At 39.6% G+C, this 25,951-nt stretch overlaps 1 protein-coding gene and 1 long non-coding RNA gene across 4 annotated transcripts; both read left to right on the forward strand.

Moving 5' to 3' along the window:
- The first annotated feature begins 974 nt into the window (after positions 1-974).
- Positions 975-14,679, forward strand: LOC308181132. The gene is made up of 3 exons (XR_013941335.1): positions 975-7,584; positions 7,704-7,769; positions 13,351-14,679. It is a non-coding gene; the product is annotated as an uncharacterized lncRNA (long non-coding RNA).
- Positions 14,680-14,682: 3 nt separating this feature from the next.
- On the forward strand, positions 14,683-22,904 carry MGST1 (microsomal glutathione S-transferase 1). Of its 3 annotated transcripts, none has more exons than XM_080563849.1 (5): positions 14,687-14,894; positions 15,222-15,291; positions 17,440-17,588; positions 19,729-19,823; positions 22,293-22,904. In XM_080563849.1, exons 3-5 carry the CDS (start codon positions 17,463-17,465, stop codon positions 22,537-22,539), a joined length of 468 nt encoding a protein of 155 aa, XP_080419975.1. In that variant the 5' UTR covers positions 14,687-14,894; positions 15,222-15,291; positions 17,440-17,462; the 3' UTR covers positions 22,540-22,904. The 3 variants fall into 3 exon arrangements, with proteins under 3 accessions (XP_080419976.1, XP_080419975.1, XP_080419974.1); XM_080563848.1 differs by lacking the exon at positions 14,687-14,894 and adding an exon at positions 14,947-15,025; XM_080563850.1 differs by lacking the exon at positions 15,222-15,291 and having other exon boundaries at positions 14,683-14,894; positions 17,441-17,588.
- Positions 22,905-25,951: the final 3,047 nt, after the last annotated feature.

Below are 25,951 nucleotides of genomic sequence, written 5' to 3' on the forward strand. Positions count from 1 at the left end.
TTGTGCAGTATGTAATCCATCCTCAGCATGTAGTGGGTATAAACTTTGAATCTGCCCATCCCCCTCTATTGCTTGTTGAACTGACCTTTTACTATTGCTCCAACTTAAGCCTGAATCTTGCAATGAGTTATCACCATGCCTTAAACTGGGCACAGTACACACATTACTGATGTTAATGAAATTGCATAGCTAAACATATATATCCAATGTAGTTGTTGTGACAGGTATGACTTCGTTTTTAAAGCACCTAGCTTAACTGGAACATGCAGCTATTGCTCCAGTTAAAATATCAAATAACAGTTCTCATGTTATTTTTAATAAAACATGCTACATTTATAGCACTGATGTTGCAGCAAAAAATGCAGAAATTAAACCATGTTTCATTACAACCTATCCTAGTCCTCCATCCTTGTCTATATGTAAATCAAACCAATTTAACCATCACTCTGCTGTAAGATACTGTAAGACACTACAGTACAATACTATTTTCCTCATTTCCAGTGTTATATAATAAACTTTGATTCTCTCAGGAATTTGCACAGGGAGCTGACCAGTATTCCTTGTTAAAACTATTGCACAAAAAAGCAATTTTTTTTTTTTTTTGCAAAATGCAAAAAAAATGCAAAAATTAAATTTGTTACTTTATAAGACAAATTGAGGTTCTTGGTTGGCATGGACTTACTAGATGGAAACTTTGTCCCATTAGTGTTTATTCTGATAAGTTATCTTTAACTGTTGTAGGGCAAAGTTCTTAGGAAATACATGCCATTGCTATCACTCTCTGCAGTTGTGAGACGTACCCTCCAGATAGGCCCTACTCATTCAACATCCACCCTACTAATCTTCTTAATCACAAGGAAAATTCAGGTTTAAAGAAGGTGCCACTGCTTGTGGCTGGGCTTATTCTTCAAAAGCATACAAATAATTGAAGTCTTTGTGATCCACTTACAGAACACTGGTAGTGATAAGGCATTTAGTTTACAGTTACTAGTTTGACAATTTCACTTCTGTGGAAGTGTTAAGGCTGCTTATTTCTGCAAGAATGGTAGTTAAAAGACTTGACTTTAAGTGAGTATCAGCCCATTAATCAATGATTATATTTTATGTGTTTCTGAACTTATAGTAAAAGGTCACGAAACTTTCTAGGTGACTTGTTTATTCCATAAATTTTAGTAAAGGAAGGAAACTTGTGCTGATGCTCATGATTGAATGGAATGTCCATAGAGTTTAACAAGACCTTCTGTGGAAGACTGGTAGCAGAAAGATCACATTCAGGCAAATCAGGCAACTGTAATGTGCCCTTGACCTCCATTATGTAGCATTAATATCAATTTATCTGCCTTGTCATGAGTAGAGTAGAGGGAATACTGAGTGGTAAGTAGAGGTGATAAGAGTCCCTGAACTGGCTTCAAAAGTAGAGTGGGTATAACTTCAGACAGGCTTTTTAGAGCTTATAAATCAAAGAGTGCACCTGAAAATTCAGAACTAAATGACTGAAGTAACTTCATGAAAGATTTAAAAAAAAACATGGATCAAGAGTAATGGTGAACATACACATAATTTAAATATATGGTGCTAGAATGTGCCCTTGGGTTATCAGGTTATGAGGGAGATAAAAGGGTTCATTTATGCTGCTGGACATTATGTTTGCCTTGACTGCTGTAGACTAGAAAGGTAATGAATAGACTGAGTGCATCATGCAGTGCAGTGCCAAAAGCTGAGAAAAATGAAAGCAGGATCCCCCAAACGAGGGGTAGTCACTTAGCTCTATTACAAGTCTAAGAAGTTAAAGGGGAAATCCTTCAGCCTTACCTACAAAGAGCAGCTGGTTTCAGCACAAGGGAGGATAGAACTTGGCTTTTGCCCTAGAGTAAGCTTAACGGCTGAAGTTTCCTTTTCAAAAGGTTGTCCTTCATTAGGGATGGATCGAGTGTTCTAAGACATGCTTGTGAGTAAAACCTCTATAAATACCTGAGGGGACAATGTAAAGTGGATGGGGCCAAACTCTTCTCGGTGGTGGCCAGTGATAGGAAAAGGGGTAATGGGTATAAATTGAACTACAGGAGGTTTCATTGCCATATGAGGAAGAACTTCTTTACAGTTTGGGTGACAAAGTATTGGAATTGGCTGCCCAGAGAGGTTGTGGAGTCACCTTCTTTGGAGATATTCAAAACCTGCCTGTATGCAATCCTGTGTAACATGCTCAAGGTGACCCTGCTTGAGCAGGGGGCTTGGACTGGATGATCTCTGGAGGTCCCTTCCAACCTCATCCATTCAGTGATTCTGTGAAAAACTGCCCCATGAAAACCTGCATGTGGTATTCAGCAACAGGCTTCAGTGGAGCTATTGAGGTGAGACAGTTGTTGGTTTCTGGGTCACCAACATCTGGTAGACATGGAGCTAGAAGGACGCTGTATGATTCATGAACTTGAGCTTTTAATTGAGCTTAGATATGGAGCATAATGGGAAAGGATATTTAACATTTACTGAACACAAGGTATAAAGTAGTTGGTCTTTTCATTAACTTTGTTAGACTTCAGATCACCATCTGAAAGATCGAAAGCTACTGCACAGAGTATGAAGCCCACAGGCTAGAAGTGGAGCATGAAATCTTTATCCCTGCTATCAGCATATCAGGATGACTAGTGACCAAAAGTCATCATCTGACAATTAATTGTTCAGTTGGCTGTTGAAACAAGCTCAGGATCTTAGTTCGCTTCCCAGCAAATGACAGTATGTGACTGTCGCACCAGTATTTTAGTCAGGTGTCACAGGAGGGATCAAGAACTGAGTTGTTGTCACTGACTAGTTCTTCTCTCACCTCTTCCTGTAGTTCATTCAGGTCATTGTTGAGGTGGATATAACAAGCCTTTCTGCTCCTGTCCTTAGAATAGGGAGGTGGGAGCAACATGCTAAATATTATCTGCCCTTTTAGGAAGATTGTCATTTACCTGCCCTACCTCAGGTTTAGTTATCTGATTAATCAAGTAACTCCCCACTCAGTACAAAGCCTTAGAAATTGAATTTGGCCAATGTGGACCACATTATGATTCTCAAAACATCCTTTATTTGTTTGGATCTCATAAACTATGGTATAAGTGGTCTCAGTCTGACTGTATGTACAGTGCTCCATACTGTGCATGACTGAGTAAGATAATTATATTTCACAGTCTCTTGCTGAGTCTGAGTAGTACAGTACAAAATATACAATAATATAGACTTCTTAAGTCCCTAAAAAGGGTTAAAGGAGGTTTTGAAAAACTTCTGTTGGAAAAGATCTGTTTGGTAGATGATTACTCTGAGCTCAAACGGGCTATAAAGTTTCAAGAAGAAAATATGTAAAAGGAATGAATATGACTGCTATTGAATAAGTTTTTGACAATTGTTGTCAGTAAGCTGATCTCATGAAACAGAAACAAATGAGTTTCTTTGACAAGGCAGTAAATGACTGGATTTGCACACATATGCCTATTTATTTTTTGTTACCACACACACCATTTTCAAGCACACAACATTACAAACAGTAATAGCATGAACACACACACACACACAGAGAATCTTGAGGGGCCAGTGAACAGAAAATTAAATGCATCACAAAATAAAGAACCTTTTAAAGGAAGCAGTGATGATGGAATGAAAACTCAACAAAGCAAAGGAATTAATTCTGAAATCGGGGTGTGCTACTACCCAAGACTCTCTTGGACTGCAGTGCCCAAATATGTATCCACCCAGACATGGTTTATCTGATAGCAGTCATGCAACTTCACTAGAAATACTAAAGTAATGTTACCAGAATTTTCCCTTGTCTTAACACACATCCCATCCCTTCTCTGACTGTATTCTAATCTGTATTTTTGGACGGTGAAGGCAAATTACATTTAAAGGACAACTCTAATAGTATCTACACAATGGCTCTCTACAATTCATTTCACTTTTTGTGTTCCACACTCCCTCACAATATAGAGATCCTCAGTATGTAGCTTCTTGTAGATTCTTTACTGCACCAGAGCTATAAGTCTAGTTCACAATCAGCACAATCGGGCTCCTTTTCCCAGGACAATATGACATGGACTAGGAAGAGGATTTATGTCAGGTATCTTTGCTTTGTTCTTTTCTTAGGATACAGTCAATCACATTTCTCCTACTATCTCTTCAATGCGTAATTCACCAAAATCCCTTATTTAGCTTCACAAGAAAGTAATTTTCTAGTGTGAAGACCATTCATGCTACCATCAGAGGGCAATAATCAGATATTGCCCTCTGAAAATATTTATGTGTGTGGAAATGAGGGTAGGGTAAATAGCAGAAGGAGCTCAGTCCTGAATACTCTTGCTGTAGCTACCAGGGTGGGAAGCCATTCTTCCACGGAAAGGGACAAAATCCTCCTGTCCTTGGGGTAGTAACCTGGTTACTTTTTTTTTTCTTTTTACTTTTTTTTTTTTTAAGAACGCTTTCCAATTCTCAATTATTGCATAGCTCCTACAGTCACATATACATACACATGTATGTACTGGTGAGTCACTATAGCTACTGTCAAGGCCTTTTTTTGTTCCCCTCAACTTCAATGTACTCAATATATAGTAAATGCCTTTGCCAATAGGAGATTGGCACATTACTGCTGAAAAAAAGAGCAAAGTTATTGCTTTGTGATCCTTCCTGAGTAAGGAGAGGTACATATGATATTCCATGGCTCAGAAAACCAGCAGGAAGAAAAACAGTTTTGCTCCATGAAGAAGTGACCAGCCCTAGATCTGTACCATCTCATGATGTGGTGACTTCTCTCCTGTTCTGAATCCAATCCTCTTGGCCAGGGTGCAGGAGATGGGAAGGGAAGAGGAAAGGGGTGAACTCAAGGCCTTTCCCTGCTGCATGGCAGAAGGAGGCTCTGTTCCTACTGCTAACCTCCACTCCAGACAAGGCCAGTGGAATACTTTTTCTGCAGAAGGGCATAAGAGAGTAGTACAAAGCTCCTGTGTGCACTGTGCACAGATAAGAAAACCTTGCCCTAAATGTGAAAAGAAAGATTACAGAGGGGAGAAAACAACAACCCAGCAAAAACTGGCATAGCTACTAGAACTATGTTATTGAGGATGCTATTTGTCATCTGCTGTATAGTAGAGCATGCATTTGGAAACAGGATGGCAATTCCATTTCATTCACTTCTCTTTCCTATTCCACAAGTGTCATTGAAAGTAAGCAGCAAAGTCACCCTCTTCATGAATTTCTCAAACTGAAATGCTCTCCTGAGGATTGTTATCCTGCTGCTATGTGATCTAGTCTGGAAGCCTGCATGTACCAAATTAAAGAGAACTCTATGAATCAAAGCTGTGAGACCGAGGTATATAATGAACGCAAGAGCATATAAGGCCCAGACCTGCTCCTGCAGAAATGAGCAGCAAGGGTCTGACTCTGATTTTGCTTATCCAGCTATAAATCAAGAACAACTTCACTGAAGCATACATCAGTGAATAGTGAACAAACAGTCTTTCAGTACCAAGCCACTAAATTCCCAACATATCACGCACTGTGTTTAGTATAAAACACTTTCCCAGCTTGACTTTGTCTGCAGGGTCATCCTGGAAGAAAATGCTAAGGAAATGTTCAAACTCTGTCTTAAAAGAAAAAATGGTTATGATACAGTTGAGAAGTGGATTAGCAGAGCCTACTGAGCCCCCACCAACTGCCCATCTGCAAGGAAAAAGAAACAGGGACACTTCTCAGAGACCAAACTAAGCAAGGCTACTGCTGTCCCTTTGCTGTACTTTCAAATCCCTTCTGAGTCCAGAGCTGGAGGCAGGATTTGATGACCAGACAGCTACGATGAAAGCTATTAAAAGATTCCATAAAATTTTATGTGTGTATGAGCACTCTTTTTTTCAAGCTAAAAAGACAGTGCAGCTAAATATCCCTTTGTAGAATGAGACTTAAAACATGGAGCATCAAGCTAAACCACAACTGGGTTATATGGGCCAATAGATTTTCACAAGGACTAGTTAGAATTGCAATGGCAGAGAAATAATTAGTTGCAACAGAGTGTAACAGAAAAACGCTGGTTATCATGGCTTGGAGGAAAGAAAGAGAAATGGTATTTTTGTTAAGGCATAGTACTCATCAGAATGGCAAGGCTGAAGTTATGCAAAAGAAAATTGCCCATTTCTACCAGAGTGAAGAACACATGATTTTGTGATGTTCTTTGTAAATGGGACTGCACCAAAGAACATCACTACCAGAGAGAATAATTGCATCCCTGTCTTATCACCTCTTCATCTTTTTAATGAGAATTGCCTGGCAAAGCACCATGTGCTGGGTCACAACTTTGCCCAGAGAGGGTTTGTGTTTGTGTTTGTGTAGTGACTGAATATGAATTTGTAGCCTATTACTGGGCATTATAGCATTATATAGGCCACTAAATGAAAAATGGTCTTTTCCCCAATTACCTTTTAAATCATTTGCAAATTATTTATTTATTTATTTGTTTATTTATTTATTTTCCCCAAGCTAAAAGATGGAACAAGACACATACTCTTGTCTTGCTGCTGTGGTTTGTTTGTTTTTATTTCCCATCCCAGGGCTTTAGGGAACATGTCTCTGCTAAGTATTTCTGCAGCTGCTCAAAGCCAATCTTACTGCACAATACAGTATCTGAATAATTGTCCCAGGTGACTATTAAAGTCTACGGCTGCACCATAAAATCATGAGGAGTAATCTTGCACCGCAGCAGAAAATACCCAACAGCCAACCCTGCAGAGTGTCATTCCTGTTAGCAGAGAACTACTGCAACCAAGTAAAGATTCAGGAAGACAGAAAGAGCACAGGGAAGGCTTTGGACCTTAAATTGTTGCTTTTCTTGCCAACTAAGCAAAAGTTGTAAATGATTGTTAAATATTGAATTGTCTGTATTCATCCCTAGCCAACTGAAGTCAACGGACTTACATCGAGGATGACATTAACCCATTACATGCAAAATGTTTGTTTTTTTCCTTTCCTTCTCTCTCTTTCCCCTTACAGTTTTATATACTGCAGGAGAGGAACCCCTTTAAAGCCTAATGTATGGTAATACAGTTTAATTGTGGTTGGTTGGCCTGTTGGGGATAAAATGTACTGGTTCCAAGTCATTTTGCTGACTCTAAACTTGGCACAGTGCAGAGAGCTGGGGGAAGGGAGATTGCTAATAAAAATAGCTGTGCTACCTGGGAAGTCTCTGCATACTGCAAAGGTACTGCTGGGGTAGGCCCTGCAATTGCAGATAATCGATTTTTTAAAACAATGATGTTTGACTCACTGACTACACAGTTTGCCTCTTAACCCTTAAATAAGCACAATTTACACACAAATTTAAATCCCAGATGAGCATTATGTGGGCACCCAGTCCTCTCTGAACAGCAGGTACTAACTTTGCATTTATTATACAACTTCTTCCGAGTTGTGAGCTGGGGAGAGCCGAATTGCTTAAGGCAGGAATCTCTAGTCTTCATTTCCTGCAGCATGACAACAGAGACCCAAAAGCAGGGGTGCTTGTTTCCTCTTCCCACCTCTTCTGATCTGTCATTTGGACAGAATCCCACCCCACAGTCCTCCTACCAGGTAAGTGATTTGTGCCAGTGTGGAGCTGGCTACCCACAGCTCAGGATACAGGCTTAGGAGAGATGATTATTACTGATCGATACCTTGCTTACATGGAAAACTTGAATTCTTTCTTTCAGATGGTTACTCCACAAAGGTAACCACCTGTGCAGGAGTGCACCTCTCCTTGTCGGCCTTCAGCTCTTGTAAGTATCTCCAAACTGCCAGACAGAAGCAGCTCTATTAGCTACACATGGTTCACATCACATCAGTGATATGCATACAAACATTGGGTACACAACTCCAATTTTAGATGATTCATAATGGGCAATGGGGCCTTTGAGCCTATTCACATCCATCCGTGATATGAAACCAGTTAAGATTATCAGTGACCAAAGGTTCATACCACCACGGACCTGTTCAGCACCCTCAGGAAAAAATGAACTTGCTTCAACCAACGGTGCCTAGCACTTTTACTCTTTTACTTAAATACCTACATCTACATGCGTTTAAAAACCTCACAGTATGATTTCGGAGTGCTTTCAAAGTTGGCTTTATAACTTCACCTATTTGGCTATAGACAAGTACAGGGCAGTAAGCCCTTTCCTAACAGCCATTATTGATGAGTCTTTTTCCTGCACCAGCAACCAGCCCGGGGCTAATGAAGTGGTGGAAGCTGAAACTAGTTTCATTTTCCTCCTCATCGCAAAGGTAACTTTAAGTGCAACATATAAAACTGGTTCTCATTCAGGCACTGCTGATGTTCTTTGGTTTCAAGCCTCATCATTCTGAATTTCAGAAATGGAACAGCAGGACACTCATCCTGAGTTTAAGATCATCAGAACTGAATAGCACAATTAAATGATTTGTCTGTGCAGCACTGAGTTACGGTGTCATGCTCTGAAAGCTGGTATTAGTGCTCTGGACAATGAGGAGGAAAGTTTAGATCTGAGATAGCATTCCTATACTGTAGTTGTTATGAAGTTGATGAGACTTGCACAGTTTGGCTTTATGAATAGATAAAGGGATTTCACACTTGCAGCTGTGCTAATCACAGACACTTGAAAATTCATTTAATTCTACCCAAATACATCCTACTAACCTGGATTTTCCAACTTCCAGTCTGCTGTGTAGCAGGCACTCTAATAGCCACAGCTGACATTTGAAGAACTTAAATGCACTTAGCAAAGTTCCAGCTTGGCAATAATTATGTTCTACCCATCTAAAATGCTGTATGTAATTTAAATTTCAGATGCTAGAGGGTTCTCAATTTCTCTACCTGCAAAGTCTGTCATAGAAGTGCAAAACCGCTAATATGTCTTCCTCCCTCTCCTCAACATTAGCTTTATTTCAGCAATGTGATGCTGAAGTAATTAACTAGTCTGTGAAAGTGCGTTTTGAGATGGGATACATCACAGATTCCCTGTTACAGATTTGCCATTAACAGCAGCAAACTTTCCCATCTGTGGCTAAATCACAGCCTAGCAACAGCTCTGATAAAAAGCTGCAGCCCACATAGGAGAGAGGTAGTTGTGAGTGAAGCTGGGAATTGCTTCTTAATTTTTATGGCAGCTTAGCAAGGAAGTGCCCACAGAACAGACCTAGAAACACCACCTCACAAAGAGGAGGTAAATCAGATGGGCTTATATTTATTTCTTCACTCTGTGCAAAGAAGCCTGTGCTTTCTGGGCCCACGCAAAGTTGAGTAACACACGTGGACTAGAATAACAGAAGACTGTGGTCCTCAAGAGTTGAGAAATTCTCGACAAATTTTTTTTTTTTTTTTGAGAATGAGTACAAATCTCTCTCTGGATGCTTCCTGGAAGGTTGTTATTGGTGGCTTTTTTGAAAATAAAAACAGTTAGTAAAGGCTGACAAAGAATCTGAGTGGATGATCTGATCAGGAGGAATATACGTGCAGACCTGGGAAAAGGAGGGAATCCAAAAAGAGGACTTATTATTGTTCTGCATTCATTGGGATCCTTACTTAAGTTGTGATGCAGTTTCCATTGTCTGTAACATTTTTGCTTGTTCACTTCTAGGAGTCTCTTGTCTGCACAAATACCTTGGCATCTTCTGTTTATATATTTTTTATCAGCCCTGTGTCTTCTCTGTAGTTCACTTAAACTGACTGCAAGCCTCCTTATGTCTTTGAAGTGGCAATGTAGCAAGAAACCTCCCAGCTTGGTCTCCAGCCATATAATTCTCTTGTGCCACTACAGCAGAGCAGTAGTACTACAAGAAGGAAAACTTATCCTTACTGGACTCTTCCAGTAATGATTATAAACTCAACGTCTTAAAATTCATTTTGCTTTATGTACTTTGACTCCTCTCTGGACTTTGTTCACTTTGTGAAGTGAAACTTGATAAGTCTTTCAGCTTTTATAAATATTTTTCTCTTTCTGCTACTGCTGTGCTATTTTAAAGGATCACATTTTGCTCTGCAAGCTGCATTTAATAATTCTTAACAAATAACGCTCTGTACAGGATTAGCTTAAAAGTAACTTCTATGGCATCTGCATAATCTTTTTTTATTGGCACATCTGAGCACTGTAATGATGGCGACTCTCTCATGGCCTTTACTGAAATGAAATATCTTGCTTTTCTAATAAAAAAACAATTTTACAGATCGAACAGCCTCACAGAAGCTGAGATTTAACACTCTTTTCACTTCAGTGCAGCACAGAACTTTAAATACCTCACCACATATGTCAGTCACCACCAGTCAACTGCAAAGGTGGCTCTGTGCTGCTGATGTATCTTCAGAGGCAGGTCCATTGCTGCAGTCTGCACAAGCAGGAATCAAAGCAAACAGTGTTCCATGATATGCTTATAAACAGACCCACTGAAACAGTTCACCTATATGCTTGCTCCGGCTCTTCCGAGAGTCTTTGGGCATCAAGCTGTGTGGGACACCAGTCTATGGATATTTCTCATGTGTTTGAGTATTTCTTATATGTCCACATCCTAACTTTTGATCCCTGTCTTATATGGTCCTTGTAGCAACTATGCTAATTGATGGAGGGAGCAAGCAACTTCAGAGGATAACCTTACTCATTGTCTCTTTAAATAGCCATCAAATGAGCTTTGTGGGACTTTTGAATAAGGTATTAATAATGTGTAACTGAATAGGCAAACATTTGACATGACCATTCTTGTGCTTTGTGGAGATGTCTCCTTTCACCTTCCCTCGATGTTTGGTGGTTACCACCTACTGTGGGCAAATATGTTATATGCTACTGTTTTCTTCTCTAAGTGAGTGACTGTGATTCTTTAAACAACCTGAATTCCACGACTGAGAATTGTTGTCTTCCAAATAGTAGCATGAATAAAAACCTATTGAAATGAATACTTGTTCAAAAAGCAAACAGAAGAATCATAAACACGTGCAAAGCAAGTACCTGTTAAAAAGGTGAAAAGAGTTGTTTTTATTACCTAGTGGCACTGGTGAGCAGCCCTCCTTGTGAACCCTTTGAATGTAGCCAGGCTGGTTCTGTACAAACACAGAACACCTCCTTCTTTAGAGATCTCACAATGTGAAGAATGTTGTTTTGTATCAAAAAACAGCATTTACCTTACGCTCGGTAAACCGGGGAACTGTAAAGACATTTTTAATGAGGCAAGAGAAATACATTTTGGTGAAACTGTTTCTGACTCATGGTTACATTGCCTCAGTTTCTGTGGACATTTTGAGCTTTTGAGTTCAGATCTTCATGACTGAATTATTAGAAGAGACACGCTGGATGTGCATGGATGCTTTGGAGTCCTAAACCCAACCAAAAGGCTGCTTATACCAGAGTAGCCTTCACTGGGTTATAACCAGTAGGAAGCATTCCTAACTGCAGAAGGATCCTTTCTTGCTGTTTTTGAAGCAGTTCCCCAGAGAAACTTGATAGCAGTTTGAGATCTGATGCAGAAGCACGTGAATCACAGTGAAATTACATAGGTGTCAACATTTGATATAGCGAAAGTGCTTTCTAACCAGAGGGTGTAGATTTTAACAGAGCAGCACAAAAACTGACTGTGGTCTGCTATACTAAACATTTTTTAACACTTTCCCTTTGGCTTTAAACAGTAATTCAGGTTTTAACTAAATATGTACTGAATCTCAGTGTTCTTGATTTGTTTTACTCTGCAAATCATCAGTTAATATAATTCAGGAGGTATTATTTACTAATTTTACAGAACAGCTGTTTGAGGAAATAACTACATTAGCAGTGGGGTGGTGAACAGACGCTTCAGGTGGGGTGAAAATGTATTGTTGGTACATTCTTTACCAGTCTAATCATGGTGAATAAATGGAGCCACAGAAGGAGACAGGATGGAACGGGGTTGATCAATACATGCTTCTCCCTCACCTTCCTTGCAGTCAAAAGAGAATGATTACACTTATCTGAACTTAGTGGGCAATATCTATTCCTTGCTGGAGGTTAAATGAAAAACTCTTGTGTTCCTACTTTTATGCTGACCCTAAATTTGTGTCTTGATTCTACTGTCTCTGGCTATATGGATAGTTCTTCAAGTCAATGGGAAAATTGTCATGAAAAAGGGTTGCTCACATGAATGAGGTTTGCAAGATCAAGCCCTTCATGATCAGTATAACCCTGGGCATCAGGCTGATATGGCATCCCTGATTTACAAGAGTAATCCTATTAGCATCAAAGGGACAATTCACATGAGTAAGGGCTGTGAGAATGGGTCCCTCAGGAGCAACTACCACCATAGTTATGTATCTAACCTCACTTAGATCACAGCAGTTTTCAAATGTTGCACAGGCACTTTGTGCTGCTACCGAACTTTAAGAGAAAATAGACCTTGAGCACAAGTTCACTTCTGCTTTACTATGGCCCCGATTTTGCACTCTATTTAGACTCCTCTTCCCCCAACTCTTAAGGAGTCAGTTTGCGAGAAATATTGGCTTCGGTTCTTGTTTCTTTTCCTTCCTTCCTTCCTCCCTTCCCTTTCCCTTTTTTTCTTTCCCTGTCTTTTTTTTTACTTTTTTTTTCTCTTTTCCTTTCTTTTTTTTTTTCTCTTTCATCCTTCTCTTCTTCCTGCCTTCTTCTCTCTCTCCTCTCCTCATAACTTCTTTCTGTACCTTCCTTATAACTAGGGGAATTCCATGGTGTTAGGAAAAAAATGTTGGCCTCAAAATTCAAAGACTGGGAATGTATAAGCTTTCTGTTTCAGAAGTGTTTGTTAAGATAACACAAGTCAATCTAAATTTGCAGAATCCATAAAACAGAAAAGAGAAATCCAAAGGAAACAGTGATTTTTGTAGAATTTCTAGCTGCATTTCTGCATCTCTTAATATCCTCCCTATATCTACTGAAAATGGCCTTTCTCCTGGCATTCTTGTATCTCCAGGTCTGGTTCTGAGAACTGCATATAAATCAGTCACCAGCTTTTCTTCTCAAGTATAATAATGTGAGTTTAGTTTAACTCTGTTTAACTTAGTAAGTTTGCCTTCTTTTTAAACCTGCTTCAGATAAAGAAGAGTATCAATCAGAAAAACAAGAGATGATAGAAAATAAATACATTTCTATCGTAGTAGGACTAATTAGACGATGTGATTGGGATATACTATGTTTTAGGTTGTGTATAGATATTTTTGAAGATACAATTTCTGCCTTGAAGTAACAGCTAGGAGCGGCTGAAACATTTCCAGATTTCTAATAAATACATTCCCTAGGAAAGGAAATTTTGCAGATTTTCCTTTCTCTTACCTATTCACATTCATGTGACTTGTTCTGTTGACTTCAACTGAAATACTATTTACTGTGTCACTAGTGGGAACAAAGGTTGTTGAACCCAGCTCCTACGGCACTTAAAAACAGTTCCAAAGCTACAGTCCTTGCTCAACTGAGTTTTGCTGTTTCATGGTTGATATGAAGTCACAGAAGGTCTGCATACACAGGTACGTAAGTAACACGAATCATAGAAGTAGTCTCAATGAACACTGAATATATGTATGCAAGACTAGTTTTTCATAATGATGCAGCTTTAAATATGATATCCCCTTCCTCCTTTATACGTATCTACATATACTACTTCTGAAATTTTTACTGTGCGCCTGCCTACATTTGTCTACATCTTCATCGCTCTTGTTTACATAATCTGCTTAGTCACAAACATCATTCAGTTACGAGAAGTGCCCTGAAGGTTGTGCCATTTTCTCTGCAGAAGCAGAGGGAGGTTTGAACACCCCATTTCCTTCTTTCATCACATTCTGGTGTGTTGGGAGAAGTCCTTGCCCAACAGTGAAGTTCCTTTATTGTTAGGTTTTGCAAAACAGCATGATTAACTGTAATAGCACTGATGGTTTTGCAACATAAATAGTTTTGTCTTTGGTAAAAGTTCAGATCCACCAAAATAACACAGGCGCTGAAATCACCGAGATTTTTCATAGAATCATAGAACCATAAAGGTTGGAAAAGACCTTCAAGATTATCTCACCCAACTACCAATGTCACCCACTAAACCATGTCCCTAAACACCACGTCCAACCTTTCCTTAAAGACTCCCAGGGACGGTGACTCCACCACCTCCCTGGGCAATCCTTTCCAATGCCTTACTACTCTTTCTGAGAAGAAATGTCTCTCCTAATTTCCAACCTAAACCTCCCCTGGCGCAACTTGAGGCCATTCCCTCCAGTCCTATCACTGATCATCTGGGAGAAGAGGCTGGCCCCCAGCTCCCCACAACTTCCTTTCAGGCAGTTGCACAGAGCAATAAGGTCTCTCCTCTTCTCCAGACTAAACAACCCCAGTTCCCTCTGCCGCTCCTCACAGGACTTGTGTTCTATGCCCTTCACCAGCTTCACAGCCCTTCTTTTTGGTGCTTTCAGTATTTTTTCAAGCAACCTTCAAGACCACTTAGCAACTTGTGTAATCGCTGAACACAGTGCCTGATGATGAAGTCTGCCTGGGTTGCAATCTTTGCCTTCCCTCCAGGGTTTTAAAAGCCTTTAAGACCATGAGTGTTCAAACCAGAGGGCTTTCTCTTTGCTTTCTCCCATGGTTTTCTTCCAACTAACCTCCGGGAGGGCCGAGGCCTAAACCCGGCCTCAGCGGGGTCACCGAATCCCGCGGAGCCACCAGGCGAGCTCTGGGGCCCCCAGCGGACACGTCCGCCGCCGACCCCTCACTGGTGGCGGAGCACGGCCCTCAGCCCCCCGGGGGCCAAACTGCCGCCCGGCTCCGGGCCCGCCTCCACCGCCGCGCCCGCTGGGGCGAGGCGAGGCGGGGCCCTGCGGCCAGCCAGGGTTCAGCGAGCGGCCGGGAGCAGCAGGGCGGCGGCGCCAGGCGCGCTCTCTTCGAGGGGACCCGGGCGAGGTGCGTGGGCGCTGCGAGATGGCGGCGCCGCGGCCGGGCGGGAGCGGAAGGTTCCCCCCGGGGCCGCCGCCTTCCGGGGCCGTGCTCGGAGAAAGGCAGCGGGGTTTGCTCGGGGATAGCCCGGGAGCGGGGTGAGGGGCTCATTGGGTACTGGCTGGGGAGAGTGGGGAAGTCGCCTTCCTCTGAGGAGCCCTCGGGGCTGGGGGAGGTGTTGGCTGCCACCCCCTGTCCCCTAGGCTGCCCCCCCGAGCTGGGGAGGAGTTGCTCGGCCTGGGCTAAGGAGCGCCTAGGGCGTGTTGAAACTTCCCGATTTCTTTCTTTTTAAAGGGCGCAGTTTCTCTTTGGACGCTTGCAGCAGCCGAAACGTGCTTTGAATTCACAGCTGCGGACGGCACAGGTTTGCTAGGGAAGCCCCGTGATTTCAGCGTGGCCGCGGGGGTTTTGTTATGGATTGAGTTTTGAAGGCGGGTTACATTATTACAGTTTATGGAAGGGGTGGGTGTAGTGTCAGAGCTTAAGGATGAAACGGGGAAGAACACAGCATGTATTTCTGAGAAGCTGGACTTGCTATCAGCCTTTGAAAAGTAGTGTTTTAACAAATGAACGACACAAGGCCATCCCAGCTGGTATTTAGCTGATATTGCTAATTACAACTGCATAGGGAAGGCCTAGTCTGTCAGCATTGGGACAAAAATCATGTGTAATGTGAATATTAACATAGTTAGGTTCCCAGTGAGGGCAACGTGGCTGAACTATCTTCCCCTCTGTGCTTTTAAGAGCCTGTACGTGGGATCCAAACTTTGACTTCTGAATTTTGCATTCACACCACAATGTGGTATTACATTTACAGATCAGTCTGCTGATAGTTTTAGTAAGCATATGCCTTTAAACCCTGACCTGTTATACAAGGTAAGGTTTATTTTGGCTTTTCTGCTGATGAATTCTTTGTCTTCAGTGAGGTTTTGATCTTCCCTTTTTGTAGTGAAGACAAGGCCTTGAGAATTAGAATTTAGGAGAATTAGAAGAGGATAACCCTAGAAGTAGGGAAAATGGATAAATATGGTTTAGTTCCAGCAGGTGAAAAAAGAGACCTTGGTGAACAGTTTTTCATGACTTTACATAGTTCTTGGATATATTTTTAATGTGCCTTTCAAATTCAGTGGGGGAAAAATGCTCTGAAGCCACAGATTTACTTTTTTTTTTTTTTTTAAACCATGCATACTTTTTGCCGTGATACTAAGTTAAAAATGACAGTGTCTATTCATTGCTGAGAAAAACCTTTGCCAGGTTGCTGGTTGTTTTCAGAACTGCTGAGCTGCAGTGGGAGTAGAAAGAGTTGCTCTGAGTTTCCCATAATCCCTAGATCCAGTGCTTGGCCCAGTGACCGAAGCACTCTTTTGTAAAGAATAAAGGAAGGAGCAAAATCCCATCCCCACATCTAGACATGTTCAGGCAAGGCTAGATTTGCATCACCGAGCAAACAGCTGCTTACCTATGTCCTGCTCACTTCGTCACCGAGGATGTACCTTCAGAACAAGAGTCTTCTGCTGTGTACAGCTAGTCCAGTTTCCCTTGTTTGGTTGTAGCTGGCAGTGACTACATGCTGAAGGCAAAATGAGTGAATGTTAGATCTGTACATAACTTTAACTTTTTAATGTTAAAATATTATAGGAAATTTTGAAGTTAGCTGTGACAAAAAAAGGTAATTTTGTTTTGGTCTCAGAATGAATGAAGTAGCTGTGAGCTAAGAAATACTAGTTATGTGGATTCCTACTCACTAAATGCATGATTAAAGCAGCTGGTGAGGCAAAAGCCTCGCTCCGTGCAGAGCACAGATTGGATGTGCAAGTGGACATGCTTTTCATTTTATATGCATTCAGTCCTCAAAACTTTCTTAACTTGATGGTGTTGATAAAAGATACCGCCTCCATATGATGGTGGGTTTGGTACAGCCTCACTGGAAAGCGACTTCATTAGCTTAAACCTCCCTTGATAAAAGCATAAATAGTTCTCTGCTTTTTGTCATTACAACTTAATCTTTGCCCGTGAATCATGCTAAAAGCAATTTTTAAGAACTAGGTCTCAAAGGAAGAAAATGCATGTTTAACTCAGTTTGATCGCAAGTTATTGCTGGGTGGGAAGATATTGGCTAGTTTGAAAGCTGAAATGCAATTATAATTGTGTCATTTTACAAAAAAGGTAGGCAATACTAATTTTCCTCTTTAAACACTCTACTACATACAGTATGTCATCACACTCTTTCTATTCTGGTAATTGCTTAGGGAAATTCACTAGTTCAAATGACTTGGTCTAAAATTGGCTTTTGTTACTTGGAAAGTGTACTAGTTTCTTTGGCTAAATTTTGTTTGTGTGCTTATACTAAGTATTTTGCTTGTTTAAAAAAATAATTTTAAAATAATATTTTGAAAAATATTTTTTTCAGAGAGCCAAAGTTGTGTTGTCACTGCAGTGATGCTAAAATGAGCTGTTTTGTTGTCAGAACTTTGGGCTTCTCTAATGTTAGTCTAACTTCAATATTTTTAAAGGTCATCAGTGAGAAGCGGAGAAATGGCTAAACTTACCCAGCTAATTGACAATGAAGTCTTCCGCGCCTATGCTACCTATGCAACTATTGTTCTCCTAAAAATGATGCTAATGAGTCTTATAACTGCATACTTCAGAATCACGAGAAAGGTAAGAAGTTGGGATTGTTGTCTGGTAGAAGAGCTTGGAATCTGTATTGAAATACAGAGATATCACAGGCATCTCTTTTCACCTTTCAAATACAGCTGCTTTTCTTTCTTTTTTGTTTCAACTTTCTCTTCTTTGCCTCCCCTAATGATATGCTGGATTTGGCCAGCTGGTGCTTTATTGCTATCAAATGGAGAATGTTTTTAACCTAACTGTAAGATATTTATGAGACTGTCTCTTGCAGTCGCATTTGACTTACGCTACTCTTCTAAAACATATCTATTCTTTTTAAATTAGAAGTTTTCAGAACTGTAATTTCCACTGTCTTGTGGATAATGCTGGTGTCCAGGCTACCCAATTTATAAAGAAAATAAAACATGATATGAAGCTGTGTTAAGTGAATAACCAACCAGTAGGGTCAGAGAGGGGATATGAGTTATATTTGTATGCTTCTATAACCCTTTCATCCAGTAATTTCAAAGCTTTTTACATTCCCTAATTGTTTTAGCCTTCCCATTTCACATAGATCTTAAAAAAAAAAAAAAAAAAATTCAAAAATGAGTGGCAGGCTGAAAGTTTATGTGGATTGATGGATAGTCTGGATAAGTGTATGAAAGATCGAGTGAGGATTGCTAAATAATGTAGAAGCTAAATGATGTAATGCTAAATAATCTAGCTTAGGAGAGGGTGCCCATGGGAAGCATCACGTTGTGTTTGCAATGTTCTTGGTGATCTCTAAGTATCTGCTACTGGCCACCCTTGGAAACGCTTGGTCCTGAGATGAAAGAGCCCTGGGTTTGCCCCGTATGACTGTTCTTGTGAGATTTGCTTCTGCAAGACAGCATGTGCTTCAGAGAGTTTGTTGCAGTCCCTTAGTTGAAATGCTGCTTTTTATACCTGCTGGTTGAAAGAGAAAACAGCTCAATTATTCTGTTGTTTGTGATGTTACACAGTACCTCTGAGGTCCTAGTAGTATGGCATTTGAGCAACTGCTGATTTCAGATGGTTTTCTAGGTCTTTGGCACAGCTGAATGTTGAGTCTAGTAGACCACACACACTCACATGTTCAAAACAGAACACAGATTTCTGTGATTTCTGTGTTGTAACCTTATTTCCTTTTGCTCTAGAAGCAGGTCAGCTGTATGATCCTATATGTAGATCTAATGAAGTCCTGTATTAATGCTCATACTGTGTTGTGATCCATATGTGTGCAGATAGCAATAGGGCTTTCATTAATTTGGGGTAATTGCTTTTCTTATGATGGACAGTGATATTAAAAACAAATAAGTAAAGTTCTTTTCATTTCTTATTTAAAACAAAAAAAGTCTTTAAAAGAAAATAGACTAAAGAAGTATTAAGAGAAAATGGAGGAAAGCAGTGGAGCAAGGGAAGGTAGGGTGTTGCTGACACTGTTAATGTCTCCAGAATTTTGAGGCCAAAGATATTTAACAGCGAGGGATCAAGGCTGCCTCAGAAAGCAATCATGTACTTCTTAAAATCTAAATCCTATATAGCATGAACGGTTCACAGAATGCATGTGTTACTACATCTTGGCAAGGAGACATCTACTGCAGTCTGCATCAACTGAAGTGAATGATGTTTTCAAATGATATCTTAAAGTATTGGAGGTAATAAAGGGTCATATAGGTGGCAAAGTTTGTACCTAAAAGGAAAGGGATCAGCTTATTTGGTAATAACGAGGATGGAAGTGGATGCTATTCTTGTATAGACTTCTGAAGAAGGAAAGGATCCAAAAGGACTTTCAGATAGTTTGTCAAGAATAGTGAAAAGAGGCTTAGGCAGTACAGACACTTCTACCTTCCAGGTTATGATGTTCCTTCAGGCCACTGGCATTGCTTCAGTCATCCGCTGTGTTTGTCCATATTACAAGAAAGCATCGTTTACATGCATAAATTATGTTAATTTGTCAGCATGCATGCTACACGTGGGCTAGGTTCAAGAAATTATTATTGTATTGAATGATGTATTGTCCCCTGTGCTTTTAACTGCAGGTAGGTTATGTGGGTTTACAGGGGCATTAGTAGAGAGCATATCTTTGTATGAAGCTACTTTGGCTAGAAGCAGCATCCTTGCATCTAACGTCTCTTGTATGTTTTTTTTTTTTTTTTTTTTTTTGAAATAGGCATTTGTGAACCCAGAAGATACAGCATCATATGGTAAAGGCGAGAGTGCCAAAAAGTACCTGCGGACTGATGCAGATGTTGAACGTGTACGCAGGTAATGCATGGGAGTCTTTCAAAAGCTACTTTAAGTAGCAAAATCAGCCTAAATCAAAGAACTAATTTCATCACATTCTCTTTGGCAAACCCATGCCTTTTTTGTGTTGCTATTTCTAGTAATCTTTTATGTTAATTTGTCCAAATGAACAAACTATTCCACATTCAAATGGTCAGCATGCATACTACAAATAATGTCATTGGCTATAATAGCACACTCTTGGATAATATCCTGAGTGGATGGGAAAAGTGGTGAGAAGATTGTAAAACATGATTGTACATTGATTTAGTATGAATCAGTGTATATTAAGTATAAATCAGCTTTCAATATATTTCAGTAATAGTTACATCTTTTACTAAAGTGTAAAAGAAATAACAGGGGGAAGAGGAATGAAATTGTATTAACATTATGGAACTCCAGAGTTGTAATGAGGGTGTGATTTGGCAAATTATACTGAGTGGGAGTCCAAGCTTGTGTTCTTTTTGCTGGATTGAATTGGGGTTACTGCCTGATGTATCAGTTGTACAGGGAAGTTGACCAGCCTTCTGGAAGGATGCTATTAATAGTATGGCAGTGTGCAACCTGCAGTGTATGTATTTTGTTTTGCAAGATTCATGGCAGAATGTAAAGTTTAGTTCAGTGGGCTAAATGTTGCAGCTTATTTAATTTTATTTAGCTATTGGCAAAAATTTTCTGATATCAGAATTATAAGATTAGAGATGCTGTTTGATATACCTGTACTAACAAGGCACAGGAACCTTTAGTATTCTTAATGCTTTCCATATCATTATTCCTTAATGAAGCTTGTAGTTTATTTGCTATATTCAAGTTTTATACCAAAAACTTCAATGTGAATGAACTGTTCTCATTAAAACACCATTAGGGAAGATCTAGAAAATAAATATCAACTTTGATTTCAGAACAGTAGATTCTTGCAAGTGTAGATGATTGTAGTTCCATGAAGGCTAGTATATTTCTGTATATCTCTTTTGGATTAAAATCTCAGAAAGGATGGTCTCAGTGGGCTGTAAAGATATACTGAACTTTCCTTTTCTTCCCTTCTGTCATTCAGGGAGTTGTTGTTTAATTTGTTGGTTGCTACATAAAACTGGGCACTTCTTGTTGAAGAGTAATTCCTTTCTGTTTGTGATTTGTAAGAGGACAGCTAAATTGCTACCAGCTTTAGGACCAAGTGCCCTTTTAATTCAAATAAGTATGTTAGGAAAATGACAGTCACCTCACAGTCTCAGCTACACAGATAGGGTTTTTACAAGACGGTATTCTCAAAGCCTGCGCTGCTGTTTTGCAGTGTTTGAGACTTCCCCAGTACTAGTAAGTCAGCTTGTCTCTAGTTACTCCATTGGTGTTAGAGCATCCATTTTTTTTTCTCCTGACAATGGTTCTTAATGGATGTTTATTTTCTGTTCCAAGCTTCAAGGCAACAGAGAATGTTGGATAGATTTATCATGGCTTCTCTTCTATATAAGTGACTGGAATTTGTTATGTTTATGGGTATGGAAAACATTACTTTTTCACTGTACTTTTTTGGGGAAAAAACAAAAGCAAAAAACATTTCTGGAGGATATGTTTTCTTGTAATGATACATGAGTTCAAAAAGCAGCTGCAAAACGGCACCATGTTCTGTTTCTAGTTGGCAGTGAAATTTGACATAATTAGTAAGGCTTACAAGTTGTTTCAATCAGCAAATTTGGCTGGAATTACAGTTTATCTGAAGAAGTAAAGGGAGCAGGGAAGGTTTAGGAAGAGCTGTGTAAGGGTTCAAGATCTGGAGATCATTCTCAACACATTCTTAGTAAATTATATTATGGTTTCAAAATTTCAAACACTTTTCCACTTAGCACTATTTTAGTGCTTACTAGTGAAGAAAATGAACCAAGAGTGTAATTGTCAGACATGTTAGGTGCTAAAAAATAACATTCTTCAAGATGATTGAGGCTCATGAAGCTGGATAGAATGTTTGATATATAGGGTATTTCATATTTTCTTTATGGAGACTACAAACTAAGTTGATAGGGTTGGAGTAGATCATGAAGGTCTACTAATGAAGTCTAATAGTTGCGGTTACTGTCATCCAGTTTAATTGATGTTCGTTTGTGAGAGGGTACAGGAGAATTCCAGCTGTTGTCTTCTTCCTTTTGTTTCATTCTTGCACGCCATGGTGCCCTCACATACTTCATGTAAGTCCCTTATATTACCAAGATCCTAGAGAAAAAATAAGACATTTCATGTAGAAGATCAGAAGCATAAAAGTATGGGGGTGCAGCAAGAGAGACCAGAGCGATGTCAGGTGAACATACGTTCAAGTCAGGGCCTCACTGTAGAGAAAGCCAGCAGTAGTGTTAGGGCCTTAACAATACCACACTTTGAAGATGCTGAAAAATAATAAGACTTGAAGTGATTTACTCAACAAAATGTAACACTATAAAACAACTTTGCTTTTCTTCCCAGAGGCCACCTGAATGACCTTGAAAACATTGTCCCATTTCTCGGCATTGGACTGCTGTATGCTCTTAGTGGCCCCGATCTGTCCACAGCCTTGCTGCATTTTAGGATCTTCGTTGGGGCTAGGATCACTCACACTTTTGCATATTTGATCCCTCTTCCCCAGCCTGCCAGAGGTTTGTCTTGGGTAGTTGGGTATGCTGTTACCATCTCAATGGCATACAAAGTGCTGAAGACTGCGTTGTACCTGTAACTGAGTCATAGCTTCTGTGTATCATTTGACATTCCATGCAAAGTTTCCAGTGGTGTGTGTTGATGTCTTGAATGAGCCATCATAAGTTTTACAGGGTGACTGGAATTAATTTTTTAACAGAGGCTTTTCATTTCTGGTTAGAAATATTTCTTTTTGAAGAAAAAAGTCCCTCTCTCTGCATTCCCTATTCGTGGGCTGCATTGCCAAAATGTTAGATTGAATGTTCTCTTTGCTATTTGTCAAGTGCTTATAATTCTAAACATACGATGATGCTGTATTGATAGCATGTGTGGTAATTTTCTACAGATGCACTATTTTTGGCTATAGCTCTGAAGTCTAAATAAATAAAGATAAGACGAAAAAAAGTGTGTTTGAATTTTTGTTTTCATTTTGACTCTTCTAACTGCAGCCAGCAGATAGAATGTCACTATGTATCAGAAAGAGATTTCCAATCATACAGTTCTTTGAAGAATGCTTACCTTAATAATAAGATGTAGCCAGTAATGCTAGGTTTGTTGTAAAAAATCTTTGATGAAATTGTTGTTTGTGGAATCCACTTTGGGATTAAAAAATGCAAACCATTGTAGCTCCATTTCTCCCAGATGAGTAGATTAAAAAAGAAAAGAAGTATTTGGGTTAAACACTATTTAGTGACACTGGTGAAAATTTGAAGTAATTATTTTTGTAGAAGTTACTTTATACATAGGTTTTGTGACTGGATAAAGTGTAGACCCTTTGTAAATGATCTTTTTTTTTTGGTTTGTGAATAAATTCAGCATAAAATGAGTGACACTTGCAGATGTATATATCGAGTAATTCAGATGTGAATATATAATTAGTTTGCATGTCATACTGTCATAAATATGTTGCTGATAGGAAGTTTTGCTCTTTGCTTATATCTTTCTACGATGTGTTAGTTTGAAATAATTTCTTTAAAGACTCTTTCTGGTCTTTTTTGTTTGTTTTTGTAACTGTGGCTTAAATAGTAGCACGAGATTTCAAGGAAAGAAAATAACCCCCAAAAGACTTTATATCCAGTGTGCTGGTCATTGATATAAGTGGCAAGTCAGAGCCCATTGTGTTTGGTTTTCTTTCCTGCCTCTATACTTCAGAAGCTGTTCTACTAATGGACAGCCCAGAGAGGAGTGGAAGACTTTATTCTGCTGTCTCCATATGCCACAGGCTTTTTCTCTTGGCCTGAGTAAAGTTGTAATAGTGCAAGGCACATCGTGCTGGGGCCTGCCTATCTACCCGTTGTTGTGGTGAGTCACTGAAGGTCAGACAGCGTTGTACTAGGCTGTAGCAGAGAAGGCCGATAGGAGGAATTGGGAAGGATACAGACGGACTGGGTAAATGCAAAGAAGGGGGATTTTTATTGCAATTCAAGGATAGTGTCTAAGTCTTACTTAGTAAACAAGAGAAGGGTAGGACATGAAATCAACAAGTAAACATTGATTTACCAGAAATTAAATTTAACTAATGACTGAAATAATGAGGAACTGGATTCTTTAGAAAGAGGTTGTTCAAGAGAGGATGATTAAAAGTCAAACACTCTGGAATTGGAAGTACATGTCAACACCTTTGGGTTACCAGGGCCTTCAGAAGGGAACAGAACAACAGAAGCATGGACTTCCATGTTTCTTCTCCTTGCATCTTTCTCTACCGCTTCCTGCTTTTGCTCTTTTCCTCCTATACCTTCTTTCTCTATTAGCTTTTTATGAGAAGTTGAGACCAGCTACCTGGTAGGGTATGACTGTAACGAAGTAATGTTGCCCATCAGCCCTTCCTAGTTTGAGAGGGGCTGGTAGTGGAGATGGAAGAGGCCAGGCTGGGACCTTGAACTGGGGCCCAAACCAATAGTTGTCAGTCAGCTTGACAACTCAGACTGATCCGTCTGCGACTGCCCTGCCCCCTAGTATTGTAATGTCAGCATCTAAAGTTGTATTTTTCTCACTTCTTTGTGGCTTGCCTCTTCTTACCAGCTGTGTCTTTCTATCTGTTTAAAAAAAAAAAAAAAAAGGAAAGTAGCCACCATGTAGAGGGATCTGCTTGAAATTCAGCAGAGCTAGTCCTTCCCTTTAACACAAAAAAGGCATTATTTGACAGAATGAGAAACTCACAGTACCAGCTTTCCTACAAAGGAATTCTTAGTAGGCTTTTGAACCCTTAATTTCAAAATCGTTTGGTTCTTAATTGATTAATTTCCAAATTTTTGAGTTTTTCTAGTACACCTGCAGTAGCACTAAGGAAGCAGAGGTCTGTGCATTCAATTCATTCTGTTGTTTAGTAGTACATTATCTTAACCACCTAACAGCTATGTGTTCATAACACCTTACGTTTAAAATAGGAGGTTAAGTTAATTAACAGGCATGTTAGGAGGTCAGAATGTCACAAGTGGTCCACACGGAGGGATGCAGCCTAGCACAATGTATTCAGGAGCAGCTTTTAACTCCTTTTGCATCAAGCTTCTGTATAGAAATTTGCTTCTGTATAGAAATTTCACTCTAAAGAGAAATATCTGGAGCCTATCTTTATTTCTGTGGTTTCACATTTGAAACAAAACTAATTTTAAAACCCTTCCATTTGCTCAGTGGTATCAAAGCCTTGAACATACACTCACTATGTGCTGAGAAGTAGAAAAGATAAACAGAAACCCTTAGAAATACCTAGAGTGATTCAATATTATTCTGTGTTTCTCTTGCACTTATTTTAAACCTATATTTTATTTTCCTTTGCTCCCACAAATACCATCTGTGAATCTGGGTGGGGTACAATCTGTGAAATCTGCATTACCAGCTTCAATGAAACTCTGACTGCCAGCTCTGTGGAAGTTATGTTTGATTGGTCCTTTTCAAATGGCTCTTGCATTGCTCCAGGCCATGCGTTAGAGAGATGTGTCTGTGTCATACCCAGTTGTACAGGTGTATACTTTAAAATGTTAGCACATTTTCAGAACTAGTAAATTAAAAAAAAAAAAAAAGAAAAAACACTAGTTGAATACACTGATATAAAATGATTTTTCACCTTTTGTATATGTGAATTTCGCACTGAGATTATCTGGCTCTATTACAAAATCATTATTAATGAGGTAATCTGTAACTCTGATGAAGCAACTGACTGTTATCGGCAGGTAGAATACATCTGAGATGGTGAAAGTACAGAAGAGGCTAGACCATAGGAAACTCAAACCAGTGTCTTGCAGGCTTCATTTCTATACCTTATGCATCCTATTTCTACCAGTAATCGTAGGTGGCTGGAGAAACTACAAGTTTTCTTCTCTCTGCACAGCATTCCTGACATTTTATATTCTTACTTTTGTAAAGTACATCGTGGTTTGAAGTGTCTCTAATAGGTTACCTTAAGGTACTTTAAAATACTAGCTGACATAGCTTGATCTAGTTAGTTAATTTCC

Source organism: Anser brachyrhynchus, assembly GCF_964034855.1.
Source record: "Anser brachyrhynchus genome assembly, chromosome: 1".
NCBI classification, from domain to species: domain Eukaryota; kingdom Metazoa; phylum Chordata; class Aves; order Anseriformes; family Anatidae; genus Anser; species Anser brachyrhynchus.